Genomic DNA, 20,506 nt, shown 5'->3' with positions numbered 1-20,506 from the left:
CTGGGGGAGGGGCGGGGGCCAGCGCATGGTGCGGGGGCGCCCTCCCGCCGTCCCCTTTCATTCTTCCTCTCCGGGGTCCCCAGGAATGAAAACTGCCCCCGGCCAGGCCAGAGCGCGCGAATGAAAGGCGGCACTCGGACGCGGAGGGGAGCCTCGTCCCGCCCGGGCTGCGGGAACTGGCGGCGCCGGGGGTGTCCCGCCGCGCGGGCGTCTGAACGCGGGAGAAGGGGGACAGCTTCGGCCCTCGAGCGGCTGCCCGCACGGGGCACGCACCCCCGCTGCCACCCTGGCCCCCAGCATGCGGCCCCGCCCCGACTCCTGGGTCGGAATCTCGAGTCCCTTCTCGCATCTTCCCCTCTCTCCTCCGGGCCTTGGTATGCCCCAGGGGACAGATGTCTTGGGATCTTTAACATTTGGGATGCTGCAAATGCCGAAGTTAAATGAAATACCTCGGGGGAGGGCGGGCCGGGGGGAGGCCCGGGGCGCGGGGAGATGGCCTGCACGGACCGGTCCTGACGCTGCGAGGCGGGAACCGGGGGCGCGGGGGCAGGCGGGCGGCGGCGGAGCTCCGTGGGCCAGGTAAGGGGGACACTTGGGGGACCCGGCGCGGGTGCACTGAGGGGCTCAGCGCCTGGTCCTACGGTCCTCAGCCTCAGCGGAGGAGGCCCGGCAGGGACTGGGGTGATTTTGCCAAGGGGGCGGGAGCTCTGAGTTCCTACCGACGATGCGTATTTCCAGCCCCGCCACCTTTCTCCTTCGACCTTCCCCATGTGTGGGTCCCCTGGCCAGGTTCCGGGAAGCCAGAAAGCGCCAAACAAAAGGAGCAAAGTCTCGGGCCGGCCTGGATGCGAGGGCGCGGTGGGGGAGGGGAGCGGGGTGGACAGGACAAAGGGGCTTTTTAAAGAAAGTCTGGAGGTCCGATTTCAGGGCGCATTCCAGGCTAGCGTGGAGTCCCCTGCGCCAGCCACTCCACCATCGCTTGGCGGAGGCGAACACCTTTCCCGGTGGGCAGGGAGGAGAGTCGAGGAAGAAAGTTCAGGAACCACCTCCTACCCCTCTTGCCTGGAGGGTCCCGGGCTATTCCCTTCTTCCTTTTTCCAGTGTTGACTCTAGCGGCTAACCATGGATTCATTAATTCATTAAGTACAATGTTAGGAGTGCCCCAGACCGTGCTTTGCTGGGTGCCGTTGGGGATGTGGAGACGGCAGGACGAGGCCATTGCTTTAAAGAACTTCCAATCTGATATATCGGAAGAAACTTAAAAGAAGGAACTTTAAAAAAAACTGGAGAGTGGATGTCGGCTCTACGGAAGAGTTTTCTGATTCAGGACCCTTCTATAGGAAATGAAAGCCCTGAAGTGGTACAGTTTTTTCTTCCTGGGGAGGGCTCTTGTCCACAAAGATCAGATTCCAGGCACTATGATGCTGTGCAAGGAAACGCGATTTCCTCACAACATCAAGGGGGTCTTGGCGATGATATTCCGGGTTCCCAGCTGCAGCATCAGTCCCCTCATTCCAGAGACCGGCAAGAGTCGCTGCTGAGTTCCAAATTCCCAGGGGGCCTCCAGAGAGCCCACCTCCCCTTGGTGTTCTGAGTTGAACGACATGGCAGCTAGATCCGGTGGAGCCTCCCTGGGGTCCTTTGCAGGAGGGCTGGTTTGCCAGCCCCTTCCAGACCTCAGATTCTGCAGTTGGGAAGTGCTGGGTGTGAATTTGGGGGAACAAGGTGTCTGAGAATTCCACAGGACCAGTGCAAACAGGAAGGTGGATCATCTGTGCTTCTCTCCCTGGAACTCAGAGGCGGTGGATTATCTGAGGGCTTGGATCCTTAACTGGGTCCATGGGCACCAGGGCTTCTGTGGATAGAATTCAGAGGGTTTGTAATAAACTTAGATGGGGGGAAAAAAAGTGCATCTTTATTTTTCACCGACCTTTAACAGGAATTTAGCATCATCTTTAGCTGTGAAGGCAACAGGAGCATTGGCAGTACCTGTGCCTTTGCCATCAGTGGGATTCACAGCTGCATATCACTTCGCAGTCCTGCTGTCTCAAAATATTGTTTACATTCATCACGTGTATGAAATTACCCACTGCTAGATCCTGTTTAATGTTAATAAAGAAGCATCTATATTGCTATGTTTCTCTGTTTTTAGCACTGTATCCAATATAATTGGTTCTCTTAGTGATTCTCTCGATTTTAATTTATGCATTAAGAAAGATGAGTTTTGAGCTGATTCTAGAAACTTCCACACGCCTCCACCTGGAGCTGGGGGGGAAGGGCAAGGTGGAGGAAGGGCCGCTTATGCCCAAAGTCAATCTCTCTGTTTGACTTTGGAAGCAAGGGGTGCACCTCTGTGGGGAGGGATTGCTGAATTGTGGAGGCCTTGGGGGAGGGAAGGGCTGCAGGCTCTTTGGGAGAGCCAGAGAGCACACTATGGCGGGCAGGGGACTGTCCCTTGATAGGGCCCCTCAGCCTCTGCCTGGGGAGGAGAGGAGGTGGTCAGCCTGGAGCACTGTGGGCATTGTTTGGAAAGAGGGCGTGTGCAGGAATGTGTAGGTGTGCTGTGATGTGTAGATAGGAGCGGGGGCTGCTGGCTGGGGCGCCTTTGAGAGCTCTGCTCCACGGGACACACTAGGTTGTCCCCACACTGCGGGGCAGGGAGTGGGGACGCAATTCAGGCGCATGTTAAGGTACTGGAATCTGAAGGGGGCACGGCGGGAGGATCAGAGAGCAGGGGAAAGGGAGGCGGTGGGATGGAGACTCGAGGGGTGCCGCCCGCGGTGACGGCTCTGTGTATTTCGGCAACAGCCGGCCTAGCTCTGCTTCCCCCTGGGAAACAGGCTGGATTCTCAACAGTTTTCCAATTGCTTGAGGGTTGTGGGAAACCTGGAGGCTTCTTTTTTTGTAGGGAGTAAATTCCATTTTAGTTTCTGGTGCCTTGCATTTCAGCAGTGGGCAGAGAGCCGGGGGTCACAGTGGCCTTCTTGTGGAGTAGGGGACAGAACTGGGATTTGGGTCAGCGCCCCAGTGAATGGAGTTGCTGGGGGATGGATGTAAACCATACACAGAGAAGTGATGGCCCTGACACCCCGGGATAAAAGAGAACAGCCTGGTCCTCCCTGTCTGGAACCCTAGAGCCTCTACAGACGGGACTCCAGCTGCTTTGCCCCGAGCTTTCTAAATCCTGATTTGGGAATGACGAAACTCAGGCCTTGGTCTCCATTTCAGTGTATGAGGAGGAGCAATGACCCATCCTTGTCAGTCTGTAAATTTCCTGCTGGTATTTTCCATGGACAGTGAACATTTAACCTGTTTGGGGGGTCCTAACATACCTCCATTTCTGGAATGGGAAACTGAGGTACAAGGAAGGCAGGCAGAGCAGGGTCAGGACAGGAGGACATTCAGGCAGGGACCTCAGCTCAACACGTTGCACATTGTCTCTTGGGGCCATGAAGACGTGACCCCTGTTCCCTCCTAGGGGATTCCTCCACGGGGAGCCCCTTTCTCCCTGCTCCCCTCCTGCCCCCCGGAAGTGCAGAGGCCCGGAGCTGCCTGCCGGCAACAGTCGCGGGATTTGTTCAGGGAAGGACTTGCTCACCTGCCCCTCCCCTCTGACTCAAGTCATAACAAGTACCTGGCTCCTGTGGCCCTGCAGCCTGGGAGGGACGGCAGGCGGCAGGCGGGTGAGAGGGGCGGCCGCGGCCAGCAGCCCAGTCCGTCGGAGAGAGCACAAGGTGGGCAGCTGCAGCCTCAGAGAGCCTGAGGCAACATGCGAGACCCCTGCGCCCCCTGACTGGGCAGGGGCTGTTCCCTGAATTCCTGGACTAAAGCCCAGAAGCAGGTGAGGGTGGGGCAGGGTGGAGCGGGTCTTTGGGGCTGAGGGCAGGCTGGCTTGGGAGTGGAGGGAGCCCAGGCTGTGGCCGTCACCCCTTTCTGCCCCCCACCAGCTCGCGTCTGGGACATAGAGGTGACAGAGGGGTGCTGGTGGGCTTGGATGGGGGGCCGTCCCTGTGGTTTCCCAGGCCTGAGTTTCCGCCAGAGAGAGGGCAAGCGGAGATTAGCTGGAACAGACAGGCTCGGGACCCGGCTTTGGGGGCACGTTTGTGATGGGGGGTCCGCAATGGCTCGGCCTGAGGGAAAGTGTACTGGACTTTCCCTTCCTCCCTTTATGCCTCTCCTCTCCCCCTCTGCCTTTTTCTGGGGACATTGTTCAGCCAGGTGGGCTGCTACTGGGGCCAGCCAAAGGCAGGCAGGACCAGGAGGGGTCCCTGTGTTGGGGGGGAGGGGATGTTACCCGAACTGCCTCTATCTAATAGCTATGCCTCCTGGGCGGGCCCGAGCCCTGCCTGTGGACCCCTGGGCCCGCTCCCGCAGCTGGGGGGCAGCCTCGGCAGGGGCAGATGCGTTGGGTTTCCTTCTCAGCCTAGCATCGTCCAAGAGGTCCAGATTGAGATCGGGGAGCTGGAAGGGCCTTAGACACTGTCTAATCTTCACGGTGCATATGAGCAAAGAAGGCCCACCGAGGCCCCTGACGTCCCCAAGGTAGCGCGGACAGTAGCAGAATCGAGACTGGAATCCAGGACTCTGCACTTCCGGGCCTGTGCTCTTTGCCCTGCTTGGAGCAGCGAGTGAGCCCGGCATCAGACTGGGACCCTGTGGATGTCAGCGCCTCCCCCGTGCCCCTGGCACTGAGGGACTGGCGGACCTGGGGGAGGGGGAAGCTGGAGGAGCGAGGAGGCACGCCAAGGCCCCCCCTCTGTCCCCGCACCTCTCTGCAACAGTCCAGGAGCGCTGAGAATCAGGGCTGAGTTGTCCCAACTTTCCAAGGCAACTCCTCAGTGGTTAATAATTAATTAGCAAGTGTGACTAATTAATGGCTTCCCCTCCCACATCCCCTCCTCCCTTGTCCAGAGCAGAAGTGCTCAGCTTGCTTCCCGCTCTGGCTGGGCCCTGCCCTGGCCTCTGGGGAGGGGCACAGGATGCCCTGGCAGGGTGGACGGCCAGGACTGAGAGGGGCAGGTGAGCCGCCCGAGCCTCTGTCCTGTCCTTGTCTCTAGGAGGGATAGGGCTTGGGACAGATGAACAGTGCAGAGCTAATAGTCACCCTAAGTACCCTAGGGGTGGGGGCGTCCCGGAATACATGGAGAATCTTTCTCTTTGACATGTTTGCAAAGACCCCACATAAACTATTCTCCAGACTTCCTTGGAGAACTGAAATTCCAAAGGGCGAGGTACACGTTTTCAGGGCTATGCTGCGGCCCGTGTACTTTGACAGGCTGTGTTGTTCACGCCGGTCTATAAAAGTTCTGATTGCCCCCGCTCTTTCGGTCTCGGTAGGCAGAGAGGTCCTATTGGGGACCTGGCTGACAGCAGTCCCCAGTCCTCCTCTGCGTGTTGATCGGCTTTCCCAAGGTCTCCTTCTCTGTCCTGCTGGCTGCCTGCGGAGGGGCGGCGCCCACCCCACCCCCACCCTGCGGCCCTGCTCTGAGGAGGCAGGATAGGCCCCAGACAGAAACTCGGAAGGACTTTTGGACTCTTGCTCAATGGGCTGACTCAGTGAGGAGGTGGCTGGGCTGTCCTTCCAGACTGCCCCTCCCCAGGCCTGCTCCTGCCAGCAGCTGCCAGGCCCTGGCCAGCTGGGACCCTGGCCAGGGGTGTGGGTTTGGTGAGGGAGGGAGGAGGCGGGCACAGGTGTTGTTTGGGTGCCCGCTGCCAGCTGGACCAGCACCATGGGGTTACACCCGTGCCACCCGGGTGCTCTCAAGCCCCAGGGAGGCAGAGAAGCAGGTGGTATCCTTTCTGGCCTTGGTCAGTTTCTGCTCTAGTCACTGTCCCCCACTCCCCAACTCCTGGAAACCCGACACACCCTGGCTCTCCTCCTCTGGGTGTGAGTTCTAGCGGATCCAGTCTGACTCCGCCTTGAAGGGTGTCCTCGGTGTGGCTGGTGGCTTGGAGTTGTGTCAGGGCTTTGGAACACTCTGGCACACAGTTGCTGCACCTGTCTGCAGACGGATAACCCGGTGCAGAGAGCAGGGCATCCTGGGCTCTGGGGGGCCCAGACCAGGGCCTTGGCCATGTGCCCCGAGCCCTTCCTGAAGTGCCCTCAGCCACTGGGGCAGTAAGACGTGTCTTCCTCCCTGCTTCGTCATCTCATCCCATTGTTTTTTTTGTCCCCTTCCTTTTCGACACCCTTTGGCCTAGAGGCTTCTCTTGAAAGGGGGCTCTGGAGAGGCCACTGAGAACAGGAATTGCTGACAAGATCCATAGCACCTTCTCCCAGGCAGCGAGCGCACTCAGCATGAGAACCCCCCACACCAGATCATTCTAGAAGCACAGTTCTTCCACACCCTCCGCTCTCAAGCATCTATTCCTAAGCTCTGTTTGTAACCAAGGGAGTTCACATACAGCTTTTTTGTTCTTCTCTTTTCTCTTCAAAGCTGGGGAAACTCCAGGCTACCTCCACATCCTGGCCCAGCTTGGGCGCCGTGTCCCCCCTTCCTGCTCTGTGCCCCCTCCTCCCAGACGTCCGCCATGGAGAGTAAGGATGAAGTCAGCGACAGCGACAGCGGCATCATCCTGCAGTCAGGTGAGCGTCTGGGGAACTCCCACCACCCCGGCCGCCAGCCCTGACTCCGGAGTCGTGGGTGGGGCTGGCCAGGCTGGGACTGCCCGGGGTGGGGGAGGAGGGTGCTGAGGTGCTGAAGGGCTGGAGCCTCAGGGGCACCTAGAGTTTTCTTCCCTGGAGGGGCCTGGCCTGGAGTTTCGGTTCTATCTGCAAGAAGGATCCGTAATGTTCAACTTTAGCCCCAGTGATTACTAAGAAATTGAAATCTCATCTGGCCAGTGTAGACCCTGCCCCTCTGGTCAGCCTGAGCTTGTGGGCCTAGTCTGGCCTCGTCTTGACGGAGGACAAGAAAGCCGAGGCGTGTGTGTGTGTGTGCATGTGTGTGCACTCCCCAAGGGTGGTCGACACGTGTCCAAGCGAGTCTCCCACCTCAGTGTCCCTGAGTGTGTGCCCCCCGCCACCCTCCCGCAGGCCCCGACAGCCCGGTGTCCCCGATGAAGGAGCTGACCCACGCGGTTCGTAAGCAGCAGAGGGCCCTGGAGGCCCGGCTGGAGGCCTGCCTGGAGGAGCTGAGGAGACTCTGCCTGAGGGAGGCGGTGAGAGCCACGGTGTGGGGGCTGCGGGGAGGGAACCCCACTCTCGAGGGCATTCTGGAAATCAGCCCGGGGTCTGGGGCCCAGAGTCCCTCTGAGGCATCGCTGGACCTGGGCACTGGACAGGGGAGAGTGAGACCTGGGTCACGCCCAGGCCCGGGGGGTGAGGGGCTGCAGGGGGACCGTGCCCATGTCGGTGCACTGCGGAACTGTGGCAGGGTGGGCGAAGCCCTCTGGAGGAAGTGATCAGAATGAGGTTGGAGGGGACGGGGAGGGAGTGCAGAGCAGGCCCTAAGATGGGATGAGACAACCGTGGCTCATGGGGTGGGGGGGTCGTCCTGGAGCCCCCTGGAAGGCAGGCGCACGCCGCGCAGGGGCCCGTGGACGGGCTCCTCTTGGTTGGCCGAGGCCGGGCGGGCGGAGAGGGCCGGACTTGACTCTGCTTCCACCCCAGGAGCTGACGGGCAGCTTGCCGCCAGAGTATCCCCTCAAGCCAGGGGAAAAGGCCCCCAAGGTCCGCCGCAGGATCGGAGCAGCTTACAAGCTGGACGAGTGGGCCTTGCACAGAGAGGTGAGCAACTTCCGGAAGCTGAGGGCGCCCCTCATTCCCCAAAGGTCGATCGCGGGGACGCAGGACCCCTTCACGCCGGGGGCGTGCCTGGCTCCGTGTCGGCGAGGGGCCCGCCCCGAGTGGCCGTGGGAAGGTGCGCCGCCACAGGGACGGAGAGAGCCGGGGGCTCAGGGCAGGACACTGGGTTTGGCTCCAGTGGGCAGAAGATCAGTTAGGAGCGCCAGCCAGCAACCCAGAGAGGCGGCGGCCCGTTCGGACAGGTCGCTCCGGCCCCTAGCGCCGGCCTCCTCCTTCTCAGCACAGGACGAAGGAGGCGCGGCGGCTGGGGCTCCAGGGGCCCTTCCCCGTGGCATGAGTGGCAGCAGTTTCCCACGGGCTGGCCTGCCCAACCTTTAGGGTCAGGAGGGAAAGTGTGCCACCGGGTTCCCGCCTGCCCGGTTCGGCAGGCAGGCTGGTGGGCGGTGCCTGTGCTCGCTTTTCAGGCCACAAGTTTGCTCCTGGGCCCCTCCCACCCTCCACCCTCTGCTGGTGTCGGTGGGTGCTGCTGTCTGCCCCTCCTCTGTCCTCGCGCCAGGGCCGGGGCACAGCACCGGGGTGGGGCTGCTCTCTGTCCTCTGGGCCCCCCAGCCCCTGCCTGTCCCAGGCCTCACTCGCGTGCCCTCCCTCAGGACGCCCTGAGCAGCCTGGAGCGCCAGCTGGCCCTGCAGCTGCAGATCACCGAGGCGGCCCGGCGGCTGTGCCTGGAGGAGCCCCTGAGCCGGCAGGCGCGGCGGCAGCGGAAGCACGCGGCGCTGCAGGAGGAGAAGAAGCTGCGGGAGCTCCAGCGCTGCCTGGGCGAGCGGCGGCGCAGCAGCGAGCCCCCTCCGGCCACCGTGCTGCCCCTGGGCCAAGGTGAGCCGGCTGCCCCCGGCCTGGGCGGAGCCTGCCTCATCCGAGCTTGTGTGGGATGGGGCACAGCCTGTCCCTGCCTTCGCACTTGGTTAGCGCCGCCCGCCTGCCCAGCACTGTGCTCAGAGCTCCGCCTGGGCTCCAGCCGGGCCAACCTGCTTCCCGGGTCCACCTGGACCCTCTGCGACACCTGCAAGCCTTCTCCACCCTATGAGACCCTCTCTCCTATCTCTGGAAACAGCCTCTCCTTCCTTCCGCATCCTCCCCGAAAGACACCGCCTTCAGGAAGGCGTCCTAGACAGAAGGCGTTCCCCGAGCTGGCCCCGAGCTCAATGCAAGGGTTTGTGCAAGCGGAGTAGCCAGGCCTGCCCTCCGCTCTCCAGGCCCAAGGGCCGCGGCTTGCCTGGGTCAGGCCGTGTGCGGCTCCGGCGAGCCCGAGGTCTGGGCCGCTGCTTTCCCCTGGCCGGGGCAGCACTGGGGGAACCGTTGCGACACGGAGCTGCTCGCTGAATTGTTTCAGGCCCACAGCTACTCGCCGGACGTTGAGGCTGAAATCCTGCAGCACCCCACTCCCTTGAGCGTCTACGACCACCTGGCCCAGAGCGGGATCCTTCCCGTCTGCTCCCTGCCCTTGCTGTGCCTGTGGTTCTGTCCCTCAGCCCTGGGCACCTAGGGAGCCGTCAACGCCCAGGGCCAGCCTCATGACGCCAGTGTGTCCAGCCCGAGTTAGCTTCCGTCAGATGGTTCCAAGCCCTTAGGTGTGACCATTTTTCTTTTGTCCCCAACCCAAATCCAGCTTGTCAGGTCAGGACTTGCAGCCCCATCCCCACCGCATCATGCCGCAGTTCAGCCGCCCCCCCGCCCCGATCTCACGCGGGTCTCAGGCCTCCCTGGCTGCATCTGAGGGATGAGTAGGGACTGGGGGGTGGCCCTGGGGCAGAACTGGATTCAGGGGCCTTCGCTTGGAGAGCGGCTGCTTCTGTCACATTCTCAGGCTCGTCAGGTTGGGGTTTTGCCCAGACCGCTCTCCTCCCCTGGCTGGGAGCACACGCACGGAAGCCTGAAGGCTCTTCCCCGTCCCTCCCTGTGCCCCACGGCCCGTGCGTCGGGCAGGCAGTTATCTCAGCACAGGTCTCAGGAGTCCCTGTTCCCACCCAGGGCCTCTAATTTAGGGTAGAAAGTGTGTGACAAGACGTCACCCAGGTTACCTCCAGCAGTCGAGACTAGATGAGAAAGGAGGCAGTGTCTACACGTGACAGTTGACCCTGTAAACACAGAAGGCAGTGGCGCTGACCCCGGGGTGGTGGCCAGACTTCTCTGATGGCCCCGGCTTTGCTGCACAACCACGCTCCTGGTCTGCGAGGCTCTCGTGGAACAGTTCTCCATCTTTACTCAGCTCTCAGGACTTGACCTTCTCTTGAAAGGCAGCTGCTGGCTTGGGCATGAAAGTCCCCAAGAGCCAACTGGCTCTGTGCTTGTAGGGAGCTGTCGGGGTGGAGAGACGTGCCCCGTCCCAGTTGGTCCTGGCCCCTCCTGGGCCCCTCTCCAGCCTCACACTGCTCCGTGGCCTCCCTTGCCCACCAGTGCCGAGGTTGCTGGGAGCTCTGCCCATGACTGGGATGGTGGAGGGGTGTCTGTCTCTGCTCCCGCCATGATGACCGATGACGCTACTTGTTGGAAGAGCGGAACAGGCCAGGACACGCCTGGGGCTCTGGCTTAACCCTCTGTGGGAGGCAGGAGGCTGAGGTTCTGAAACCTTCTCAGGGCACTCAGCCCAGGTGAAGACAGAGACGAGGAGAGGAAACACCTGGCGCAGTTGCTGACTTTCCCAGATCAGCCGTAAGGACCCCCCTGCTCTTCCACCTCAGGCCCTGGGACCTAATGTCCTACCTTGGGAGCACAGAAGGGGACAGTTTTAGACAAGTAATTCCTGTTTTGTGGCTCCTCTGCCCAGCTGTATTCTCCCAGAAAGAAGGAAGTAAAGAGGGATTAATAATTAATTAGGAGCTGAAAGGTGTTTCGATTTAAAAAGAGAGGGGAAAAAAAAAACCAAACAATCAGAAAAAAAGAAAAACCTAAAGCCAAAACCCCCATGCCCCTTGGTCTCCGCACGGGGCTATTCGATTTGGGAGAGTAACTGTGCCGGGAGACGGATTAGCACCGTGCAGGGCGGGGAGCAGCCAGGTGTGGAACTAATTACTAGGGTGGACTTGGGGAGAGCTGCCCAGCATAGCACGCGCCTCTGTAACACAGTGGCGCTTAGTGTGGGCTTGCCGATCGGCGGCACTGGCGCGTAGCAGCGCTCTGATAGCATTTCCACGATGAGCTAAGTGTTCTGTATCCGTGCTGCCCAGTACGGAAGCCACTAGCTGCGTGTGGCTATTGAGCATTGAATTGTGCCTAGTGTGACTGAGGAACTGACTTTTAAGTTTTATTTAATTTTAATGAAAATAGCTATCTGTGGCTAGTGGCTACCGTGTTGGACAGCACAGCCTTTGAGAAGGCTCGAGTTTGTGAGTTTGATCTTGTTCCCTGCCCACCTGGGTGTCCTGCTGCTGTTGCAGGCTGGGTCGGGACAGTGGCTGAGACAGTGAGCAGCCGTCAGGAACCCCTCGGGTGGCAGGTCAGTGTGCCTCTCCACCCACCCCCTGTGCAATGTGTCTCCAGTCCAGACTCCCTTCCTCACATTGCACCTGTGGGCCTATGAAACCCTGATCTGCTTGTTTTTACGAAGATTAGGGTGACTGGGAATGATGTCTTCCCTCCCAGATCATACAGCCAAACCAAAACACACAACCCTAACCCTGGCTGCACTACCCGCGTGAATGGTGTTGCTCCACAGTTTCTCCAACTTGATGCTTGTGAAAAATAAGAAATCTTTATTCTCCAGGTTTTTGTAAAAGATGAGAGGCAGGGAGCCGGAATTTAGTAAGAGGGTGTCTTCTTAACAGCCCCAAGGCTGGCTGTAGGCCTGCAAAGCCTGGGTGGGCCCAGCTCCTGGCACTGTCTGGCCCACAAAGACCTGCTCTGCGTGAACTTTTATTATGTCATTTAAGTCATGGAGCAAAGGCTGACAAACTTTTCTGTAAAGGGCCAGGTAGTATGTATTTTAGCCAGACGTTGCATAAACAAATCCATAGCTGGGTTCCAGGAGGGCTTTGCGAAAACGGCCATGGAACTGGATTTAGCCCGCGGGCCGTGGTTTGCCAACCCCTGTCGTGAGGGATTTCACGATGGTTGGAACTTTCTGCTTTTCTTGAAACTTTCTGGGTGATGACCTGTGCATTCGATGCCAGCTAACAGGAAGGCCGGGGAAGGGCTGTGGTTAAAAGCACAGACTCGACTGTCTAGGTGTGAATTCTGACTCAACCGCCTTTTGGTGGATTGACCTAAACCGCGTTACTCAAGTCTTGAGACGCAGTTTCCTCAACCATCACATGGGGATGATAAGATCTGCCTCACATGGTTGTTATGAGGATGACATGAATTAATATATATAAAATGCTGTGTTTAGAAAAGTGTTGGCATGGTAGAAATATTAGCAATTATTAGTTTTTCCTCCTCTTTGTTCCCAAACACAGTTGAAAATGCCTTGTGAGCTCCAGCCGGGCCACATCAGTCTTATTTGCAATATCTGGAGGCTTAAGTTTGTTCCAGGGCAATGGCAAAAATAAGTTCCCTGTGATTTCCTGGGTGGCAGCTGCTGCTGTACCACGCAGAAATGCCACACTCCACTTCCTTCGGGTGACTTGCCGTGATCACCACTTGAAGAACTTTCCCTAGGGCTGGCTGGCCTGACCCTAACTTAAACCGGCCTCACGATCCCACAGCTCGAATTCCTGCCTCACGCCGCTCTTGTTGCTGGTGATGCAGGAGTTCTCAGATCTGGGATCCTTGAGTTCAATTGTGTTTGTGATGCCAGAAGACTATGGAAAAGTTAGCGAAATTCTTTTCATCCCAAGGGCCTTCCGAATGGCTCTTGGCCTTTCCCTCCCACTGCCGGAGGAAGCCTTGGCTTTTTGTTTTTGACATGTAGGGAAACTGCGGTTTAGAGCGTTGAAGTGGTTTACTCGAGGCTGCAAAGCTAATGACATCCAGGATTCAATCAAGTTTCCTGTCTCCTAGCCCCTGACTTCTGGGTTTTCTTAACTTCTGAGAAATAAATTCATACCCACTACAGTGTTTAGCGCACGGTGGGTATCTGCTGACATTTTCGTTGTCCTTGATCTGGCCTGGGCTGCTCAGCACTGCTGGTTACTCATTCTATGGGTTAATCTCCTCACTTGCTTCTCTTCTCTCCCTTCTGCCTTTCCCAGAGCTCAGCGCCTCCGATGACAGCTCCCTGTCAGATGGGCTACTCCTGGAGGAAGGTGAGAGGGACAGTTTGGGGACTATTGTCAAGGCTGGGCTCCCACTTTGAGACCTTGGGGCTTTGGCAGAGTCTGCTGGTGAGGACGTCAGTGGGGGAGTGAGCTTTTAGTGAGCCAGTGAGGGAAAGGGTGCCAGGCTTGGGTCCCCGCTGAGACCTCATGGCGGTTTCCAAGTGCCCCTGCACCTGCTCAGTTGTGGGGGCGGGATACTGACCATCTCTCATTCTAGAAGCTCCTCATTTTGACAGGGAAGAGAAAGGTGAACTCCAGCAGAGCCTGTCAACCCCAGGTGGCCCTCTTCACCCTGGGGCTTCATTTTAAGATGCTCTGGTCAGAGCTAAAGATTAATCTGCCCACAATTATTGCCCTTTTTCAAAAGAGGGGAGCACTGGGGGAGGGAACACGAGTCTGTAGATTAAGGGCCCTGTTTACAAACCCTGGGGACACCAGGGTCAAGGTGGACCAAGAAGGTGGTGCAGTTCTGCCCAGGGGACTGCCCAGGCCAATAAGGAAATAGGGCACATGGGCTTGGCAGGAACAAGAAAACAGGCGAGCAAAAGGCTCACTGCAGACAGGGCACCAGGAGCAAAGGCTGGAAAGCAGAGTGATGGGAGCCAAGGAGAGCCAATCTGGGGAGGCTTCTTGAAGGAGGAAGGGATAAAGTAGGGCTGTGAGGGAAGGAGTCAGTCCCAAAGGAGAAGAAGACATGGAGCGTCTGGGGCTGGGGCCATGGCCCGGAGCAGCCGGACCAGCCAGCCACGGGAGCGAGAGCGAGACTGGGCTGTGGTTGTGGAGGTTCTTGCCGGGCCGGTTCCCCCAGCCTCTGCCCTTATCAAATTTCTTTTACCCCCGCAGAGGAATCCCAAGTGCCAAAACCTCCCCCCGAGTCCCCAGCCCCACCTTCCCGGCCTCTCCCACCCCAAAGCCTCGAGGGGCTGCAGCCAGCAGGGCCCGAGCCGGGGGGCCTGGAGCGAGCCCCGATCCAGAACAGCCCCTGGAAGGAGACCAGCCTGGACCACCCCTACGAGAAGCCCAGGAAGTCTTCCGAGCCCTGCAGCGAGTCCAGGTCAGCGGGGGACGAAGGGAGGAAGGGAGGGCTGCGAGCAGGTGGGCAGTGTGCTGGGGGCCGCAGGCGGGCGGGTGGAAAGGGGAAAGGCGGGGCGACCACTCCTGCAGCTGTGTCATGGCGGAGGTGTGAGCTCTGGCAGCTCCCCAAGGTCCTGGCGGTTTACACCACTAACTTAGGGGCCCCCTTCCACCGCGGTCCCATTCTTCTGTCCTTCCTGAGCCCCTGAATGGAGGCATTCCTGCCCCTGACCTGTCTCCAATCCCGTTGCAGCAGCCCAGCCACCACACCGCAGGACGGGCCCAGCACCTCCAGCCCGTGGCTGCTGGAGCCTGCGCCCTACCAAATGGTGCCCAGCCGTGGTGCTCCCGGACAGCGGCAGGGCCGCACCAGCGCCCCGGCCACCCCCGAGATGCAGGGGAGGAGGGGCCAGTCACAGTCTCTGAGGTAAGACATAGTCCCCCCCCAGAGATGCAGGGTGGACCCCCATCCAGAGCTTATTGCTGGACATTGGTAGCTTCTTGGGTACAGGTAGGTGGGGCACCCCTAGGTGACACATGGCTAGTGCCTTGGCTTCTCTTGGAAGCCCTTCTTGGGGTGCCTCTTGAAAGAGGTCGTGCCACAGTCAGCAAAGCCAGAGGCTATCCGTGAAGCAAGTTGTTTTCTTCCAGAGGTTCCATTTTTGTCTTTTTGCATAACTTGATTTCAGTTTTCTTCCCTTGCTGTGTTTTCTTGTGCTAATAGATTATTCTTGGTCACTAACATTAGGCAATTCACTTTTCAATTGACGTATAGTCAATTCTCATTATCTGTGGTATTTATGTCCTAAAAAATCGCAAGCATTGAATTAGCAAATACTTAACCTTTGCCCTGTGGGGAAATACAAGGTTAGATTCCTGGGAGCCTTTGGACACAACATTTTTCATCAACTAATCAACACATAACCTTGTTTTATACGAGTTTCTGCTTAAAGACAACTTATTTAATAATTGATTCGTTAACATTAAACTCACAGCCGGGGGCACGGTAAGTCAGGCCTGGGTGCAGTTTATCCAGCGCGCATCTGTCTCTCTAGGGCGCATCACGGCCGCTCCCTATTAGAAACACTAGCCAGCACTTCGGCACCAAGTCTGGGGCTATTTTAAACAGCAAAATCACCAACCAAAAGCAAAAAATGCCTAAACACACTAAATAAAGGCACCAGAAAGAGAACACTTGTTTGCAGTATGAAAGCTGAAACAAGAAGGCGGAGAGAGCACAGCCTTGGTTGACCTTAGCTGGGAATGTGCGCTTATAGTGGCTCAATTTTTTTTGTTGTGCTGTGAATGTTCGAGAATGACCCTGAAAGCACGGCGTATATTGATTAGCAAATTACAAATAAATTCTAGCAATTAGGCAAATTCACAAATACTGAATCTGCAAGTAATGAGAATCGACTGTGTGATACTTTCCCCGTCACCTGCTACTTGGTAATAGTTTCGGTGGCTGCGTTATGACAGGCAGTAGTGGCCACACCACGCAGGGTCTGGGGCACCATCGAAGCATGGCCGGATTCTTCTGGCAGCTTCAATTTGCGGGTCAGGCAGCGCTGGGCTGCGTGCAGTTTGGGGCAACCGCGCTCAAGAAAAGCAATGCATTTTATATTTTACATGCTACCACGGCCATTTTATCAACAACGCTTTGTACAAATTAGAAAACGGCAGACACGGCCCTGTACCTGGAAGTAGGAGCAGAGCCAGGGCTGGATTCCAGCCCGGCTGGTTCCCGGCTGCGTGAGTGCCCTGGGTACCGCGACGGCTTTCACAGGTTGGACCCGCGGCGTCTACCGGACTGGACTCTGCAGATGAAACGCCCCCGGGCGCGGCGCACCCAAACTGGCGGCGGCTGCGCGGCGCTGACGTAGCGTGGCGCACGGGAACCGCGAATCGAGCAGGGAGGCGTTTGCGGCAGAGGGGGATGCGCTGGACCCACGCTCCAGACCAGCGGGGCTGGGAGGGGGTGGGGACTTGGTTTGCTTTGCAGGTTTGGCCTAGGACCCTGCGCGGGTGCCACGCCTGGGCCCCGAGGCGGAGCGTCGGCCGCACCTGTTTTAACTGCGTCCCCCCACACTCCGTCTCTCCTTCTCCCTTCAGGGTGGAGTCCTTCCGGGCGGGTCCAGAGGCCCGCGGTCGCAGCGCCTTTCCCCGCCGCCGCCCCACCCACTACACGGTGACCGTGCCGGACTCCTGCTTCCCGCCCACCAAGCCCCCGCTGCCCCCGGCTGCCTGCCACTCCTGCTCGGAGGACAGCGGCTCTGACGTGTCCAGCATCTCGCACCCCACCTCGCCGGGCAGCAGCAGCCCCGACATCTCCTTCCTGCGGCCTCTCTCGCCACCCGAGCCCCCTCGCCACCGCGGGCCCTGGGGCCCGGGCAGCAGGGAGCTGGCCGCCCACTACCCCAAGCTGCTGCTGCCCCCCGGCTACTTCCCCGCGGGGCGCTACGTGGTGGTGGCCGAGGGCCACCTGCCGCCGGGCGAGTGGGAGCTGTGCCGCGCGGCCCCGGGCCCGGCCTACGCGGAGGAGGGCGCGCCGCTGCGCTACCAGCGCCTGGTGGCGGCGCACAGCCGCGTGGTGCGCACGCCCTCGCTGAAGGACAGCGCCACGGGCCGCGCGCTCAGCAAGGCCGCCGTCTCCGAGGAGCTCAAGTGGTGGCACGAGCGGGCTCGCCTCCGGAGCGCGCGCCCCCACTCGCTGGACCGCCAGGGGGCCTTCCGCGTGCGAAGCCTGCCCCCCGGGAGGGAGGGCTTCGGCCGAGCGCTGGGGCCCCGGACACAGGTGCGGCTGCTCTGGAGGGACCCCGGGGCCAGGCAGGCGGCGTGTCTCGCTGGGGAGGGGCTGCAATTACATTTAATAGCAGGTCCGAGTGGAGAAAGGCATCAAACCAGCAGCCTGGTGGCCAGGTGATCCCCAGCTAGGAGGAACAGGCCCCCACATCATTTTCCCTTGGCGTTGGAAGGCACTCCTGACTTCTCTGGGGCGCTCCTCATTTGCCTGCGTGCCTAGCTCCAGAGCACGTGCACGGGTGGGCATGATCCTTGCAGATGGCTGAGGCTTTTTTTCCCCTAATGGCTGCACAGACGTTTCACAAAGCAGATAAAACTTCCTAATCAAAAGTGCAATCCAAATTAACCCCGTTAGTTTCCTGACTCGAGGGACCAGGACAGAGGCAGAGTCTGGAAATGTGTTTGCAGCAGCCAGAACCTGTGATTGCTGGTCCATCAGCTTCCTCCCTGTCACCCACAGCACCAAGCTGAGAAGCGGGGTGGCACAGCTAAGAGCATGGACCCTCAGCTAGACTGGCAGATTCCCATCCCAGCCCTGCCACTTACAAGCGCTGCGATTGGGCAAGTTGCATAACCCCTTTGAGTCTGCTCTTTTCCCCTCTGTGCAATGGAAGTAGTGAAGTACTCATGTCCTGGGGCTGTTAAGAGGCTGAAATGATTAGAGCAATGCCTCGTAGGCACTAGATAAGTGATACTATTACCATGTGGGGCCCCCAGAGGCCAGGAGCCAGGTTGGTGGTAGTACGTAGGATAGAGCGCCCTGACACTGGGCAGGGGTGGCAGCCTTGGTTTCTTTGGACTCAGTTTCTTCATTCTCAAAGTGGAGCTGACGCACATGAATCCTTTCTTTATTCTTTCTCCCTGCTACGGAGGGCTCTGCAGGGGATGTGCTCCAGAAGTTACTAACAAGCTGCTGCTTTGAGACCCCAGATTCCGAGCAGGCCCAGCTGCATGTCCCTCCCCCACCCACAGTTCTTTGGGCTGCAGCTGGCATCCTGGCCTGGCAGCACCCTGGCCCTAGTCCCAGGCCGCACCCTCCAGCTGACGTGTTTTTCTCTTCCTGCGAGCTTGGACCTGTCCTTGGCCCAGCCCGGCCCATCCTAACGTGCCAGAAAGGGAGGGTGATGAGCAGTGAGCCCAGGAGAAGTAGGGGAGGAAGAGGTCAGGGTGCCTGTCACACCCCAAAGGAACCTGGAGTGGAAAATGGATAAAGGGTGGTCCCTGGGGACGGGGTGCTGAGTGCCAGGGCTGTGCTGCTGCTGCCAGTGTCCGTAAGGGGTAAAGATGGTGTAACTGGGCTTGCTGCCTCGAGATTTCTACCTGGTTCACTCACCCACCCGTCCTTTCTTCCCCCCCGGCAGGTGCCCACAGTGTGTGTGCTCCGGAGATCACCCGAGGGGGCCCCTGTGCAAGTCTTTGTACCTGAGAACGGAGAGATCATCAGCCAGGTGTAACCCGGGCCAGGTGTAACGATGCTCTGGATGCCTCAGCCTCTTCCCCAAAAAAGACTTTCATAGTGGGGCTGGGCTGAGACCCCCCACCCGAGTGCCTTCTTCAGCTCCCCCACCCCCATCGCAGGCCGATGACCTGGAGCTGAGCGCTTTTATTTTTTTTTACACAAGTTTTTTCCAGAAGCCCTGACCTGAGGATTTATATTAATATTTGTCATTTGTCCTCAAGATCCCTGTCATATGATTATGTGTTACCACCCAGACTCTGGCCTAGTGGACGAAAGGCCTTTCTCATCCGACTGACAGCATTTGTCGCCTTATGCAAGATACGTGGCGGGGCATGCTCCGAGCAGAGAGGGCACCTCGGGGATTCCTCAAAGGCTCTGCGCTCTGGTTCTGAGAACTTCCCTGTAGAACAGCCCCTGGTGCTTTTGTCCCACTATTGCTGGAGGCTGGATGTGGCACACACTCGTGCACAAAACTGTCCTCCAATTCCCAGGTCTCTGGGTACCGCAGCCTGGGCTGGGGGAGAATCTCCTTCTCCCTTTATAATGTGCTCTGTGATGCACACACCAAGTGGTAGGATACAGTTCAGTACATCCTCACGGAGTGTTGTCTTCCTGGTCCTTGCTAGTTTCCTGACCCCAGAAATCCCCTTTAGGGGTCCAATCACTGTACCCTCCCTATGCCCTGCATCCCCCAGACCTCTGAGTCTTGCGTTGGAGGCTTCACCAGATTGTAGCGTCAGGGGGTCTGGCTGGCCTGTGTTGGTTAGGGGACAGCAGCTCACCCTGGACAGCCACCACTGGGCATTTCAAGGGCTTGCAGTTCCACTACTAACATCTTTTCATTATAGTCCTAAAAACCAACGCCTTACAAGTATGTTTGGAAAGGCACCACGTTTGTGGCATTTTCTGGGGGTGGGGGAGGAGGTCACTGTTCCTACATCCCTCAAAACTATGCTTCTGCTCAGAGAAAGTCCTTATTTATAGAAACGTGGGCATATTCACTCCCGAGCCCTCACGAGATGCTGAATTTTCCTCAAGGCATTATTGAATTGTCTCAGATGCGGGCCGGGGGCAAGCCTGGAGGCTGCCTGTGCTAAGACTGCCCACAGGCCCTGGGTTCTCATCCTGCAGCCTTCTTGGCTTTCGAGTCAGATGCCCAGGTAGGGATCCTGCTTCAGCGAGAAAGCAACCGAGTTGAGGCTAGGAGGGGTCGGGAGAGCTGAGTTCTGCCTTTGCCTGTGCGGAACTCCTCGCATCCAAGCGCCCCGAACCGCAGCAGAGACCGAATGTAGCAGAAGGCTCCAGGAACTTTGATGCCTGACACAAAGGAGGCACGTTTCTCCCTGCTGGAAAGAAAGTGGCGTGGCCGATTGCACAAGGGGACCAAGGGAAGAACCAAGATAGCCTGTCAGAGGAATCTGGGGGAGGAGAGGGGAGACCGAGGGGACGCATCTGGCATTTTGTGTTCTTACCACATCCTGCGGCAGTCACCACCTTTTGCGCTGACCCTGTCCCCCGTTATATTTGAATGCCCTACTTTGGATGCTGTTCTCTTGCAGTTTGTCTCCAAGCCCCTCTCCCCAGTGTACAGCTGTCCATCCCCCACCCCCTCAGCGTCCTCCCTGCAGCCCAGAACTTCTAGGGCTGAGCCAGGAGCCTTCTGAGCACCGGCCCCTCCCCCACACCCGAGTGTCCCTGATATTAACTTATTGGTCCTATATAACGCCTAATGCAGTTGCAAAGTGGCCGTGTCCTCGGCTGCAGGGCTGGAACTGTGTGGGTATTAATGTAAAATACTTCAATAAAGTCTGTTCTTTGTGATTGGCTGAACTGAGGATAAAGGGTTTTTTGGTGCCAAGTTTTCTGAGCAGAGGCTGTGCCCAGCCCCTCCGGCTGCCCGCCCAAGGGGGCCAAGTTGCCTGGCCTCTCCAGCCGGTCTGGGCAGGTCCCTGGGGAGCCAGTGGGAGGGGCGGGGTGCTAGAGGGAGGATCTCAGATTCTCTGCTTCCTGACAGGATGGAGGCAAGCACTACCCCTGTCAAAGCTCCTAAGGTCTCTTCCTGGGCCCCCGGAGCTGGGCTCTAGGAGTCGCCTCCCCAGGAAAGGCCGGGACTGGCTGGGCCAGGCTAGGCAGTGGGCAGAGATGGGCGTGGGGTGTGGCTAAGCATCTCCA

General features: G+C 58.7%; 1 protein-coding gene across 2 annotated transcripts; it reads left to right on the top strand.

Moving 5' to 3' along the window:
• The first annotated feature begins 376 nt into the window (after positions 1 to 376).
• On the top strand, positions 377 to 18,413 carry LOC105815313 (chromosome unknown open reading frame, human C1orf106). Of its 2 annotated transcripts, none has more exons than XM_012650457.1 (10): positions 377 to 579; positions 6,438 to 6,586; positions 7,037 to 7,161; positions 7,613 to 7,729; positions 8,398 to 8,620; positions 12,934 to 12,987; positions 13,843 to 14,053; positions 14,327 to 14,500; positions 16,186 to 16,867; positions 18,237 to 18,413. In XM_012650457.1, the coding sequence occupies exons 1-10, from the start codon at positions 377 to 379 to the stop codon at positions 18,327 to 18,329; spliced, it is 2,031 nt and encodes a 676-aa protein (XP_012505911.1). In that variant the 3' UTR covers positions 18,330 to 18,413. The 2 variants fall into 2 exon arrangements, with proteins under 2 accessions (XP_012505911.1, XP_012505912.1); XM_012650458.1 differs by lacking the exon at positions 377 to 579 and adding an exon at positions 3,573 to 3,841.
• Positions 18,414 to 20,506: the final 2,093 nt, after the last annotated feature.

Source organism: Propithecus coquereli, unplaced genomic scaffold, assembly GCF_000956105.1.
Source record: "Propithecus coquereli isolate 6110/MARCELLA unplaced genomic scaffold, Pcoq_1.0 Scaffold328, whole genome shotgun sequence".
NCBI lineage: Eukaryota > Metazoa > Chordata > Mammalia > Primates > Indriidae > Propithecus > Propithecus coquereli.
This window is presented reverse-complemented; position numbering and strand designations above follow the sequence as displayed.

Bases quoted from the DNA above. Each gene is read 5' to 3' on its own strand.
- LOC105815313 (XM_012650457.1), top strand. From the start codon at position 377: ATGCCCCAGGGGACAGATGTCTTGGGATCTTTAACATTTGGGATGCTG. The intron at 12,988-13,842 runs GTGAGAGGGACA...TTACCCCCGCAG, and splicing joins TGGGCTACTCCTGGAGGAAG to AGGAATCCCAAGTGCCAAAA. The intron at 14,054-14,326 runs GTCAGCGGGGGA...ATCCCGTTGCAG, and splicing joins GAGCCCTGCAGCGAGTCCAG to CAGCCCAGCCACCACACCGC.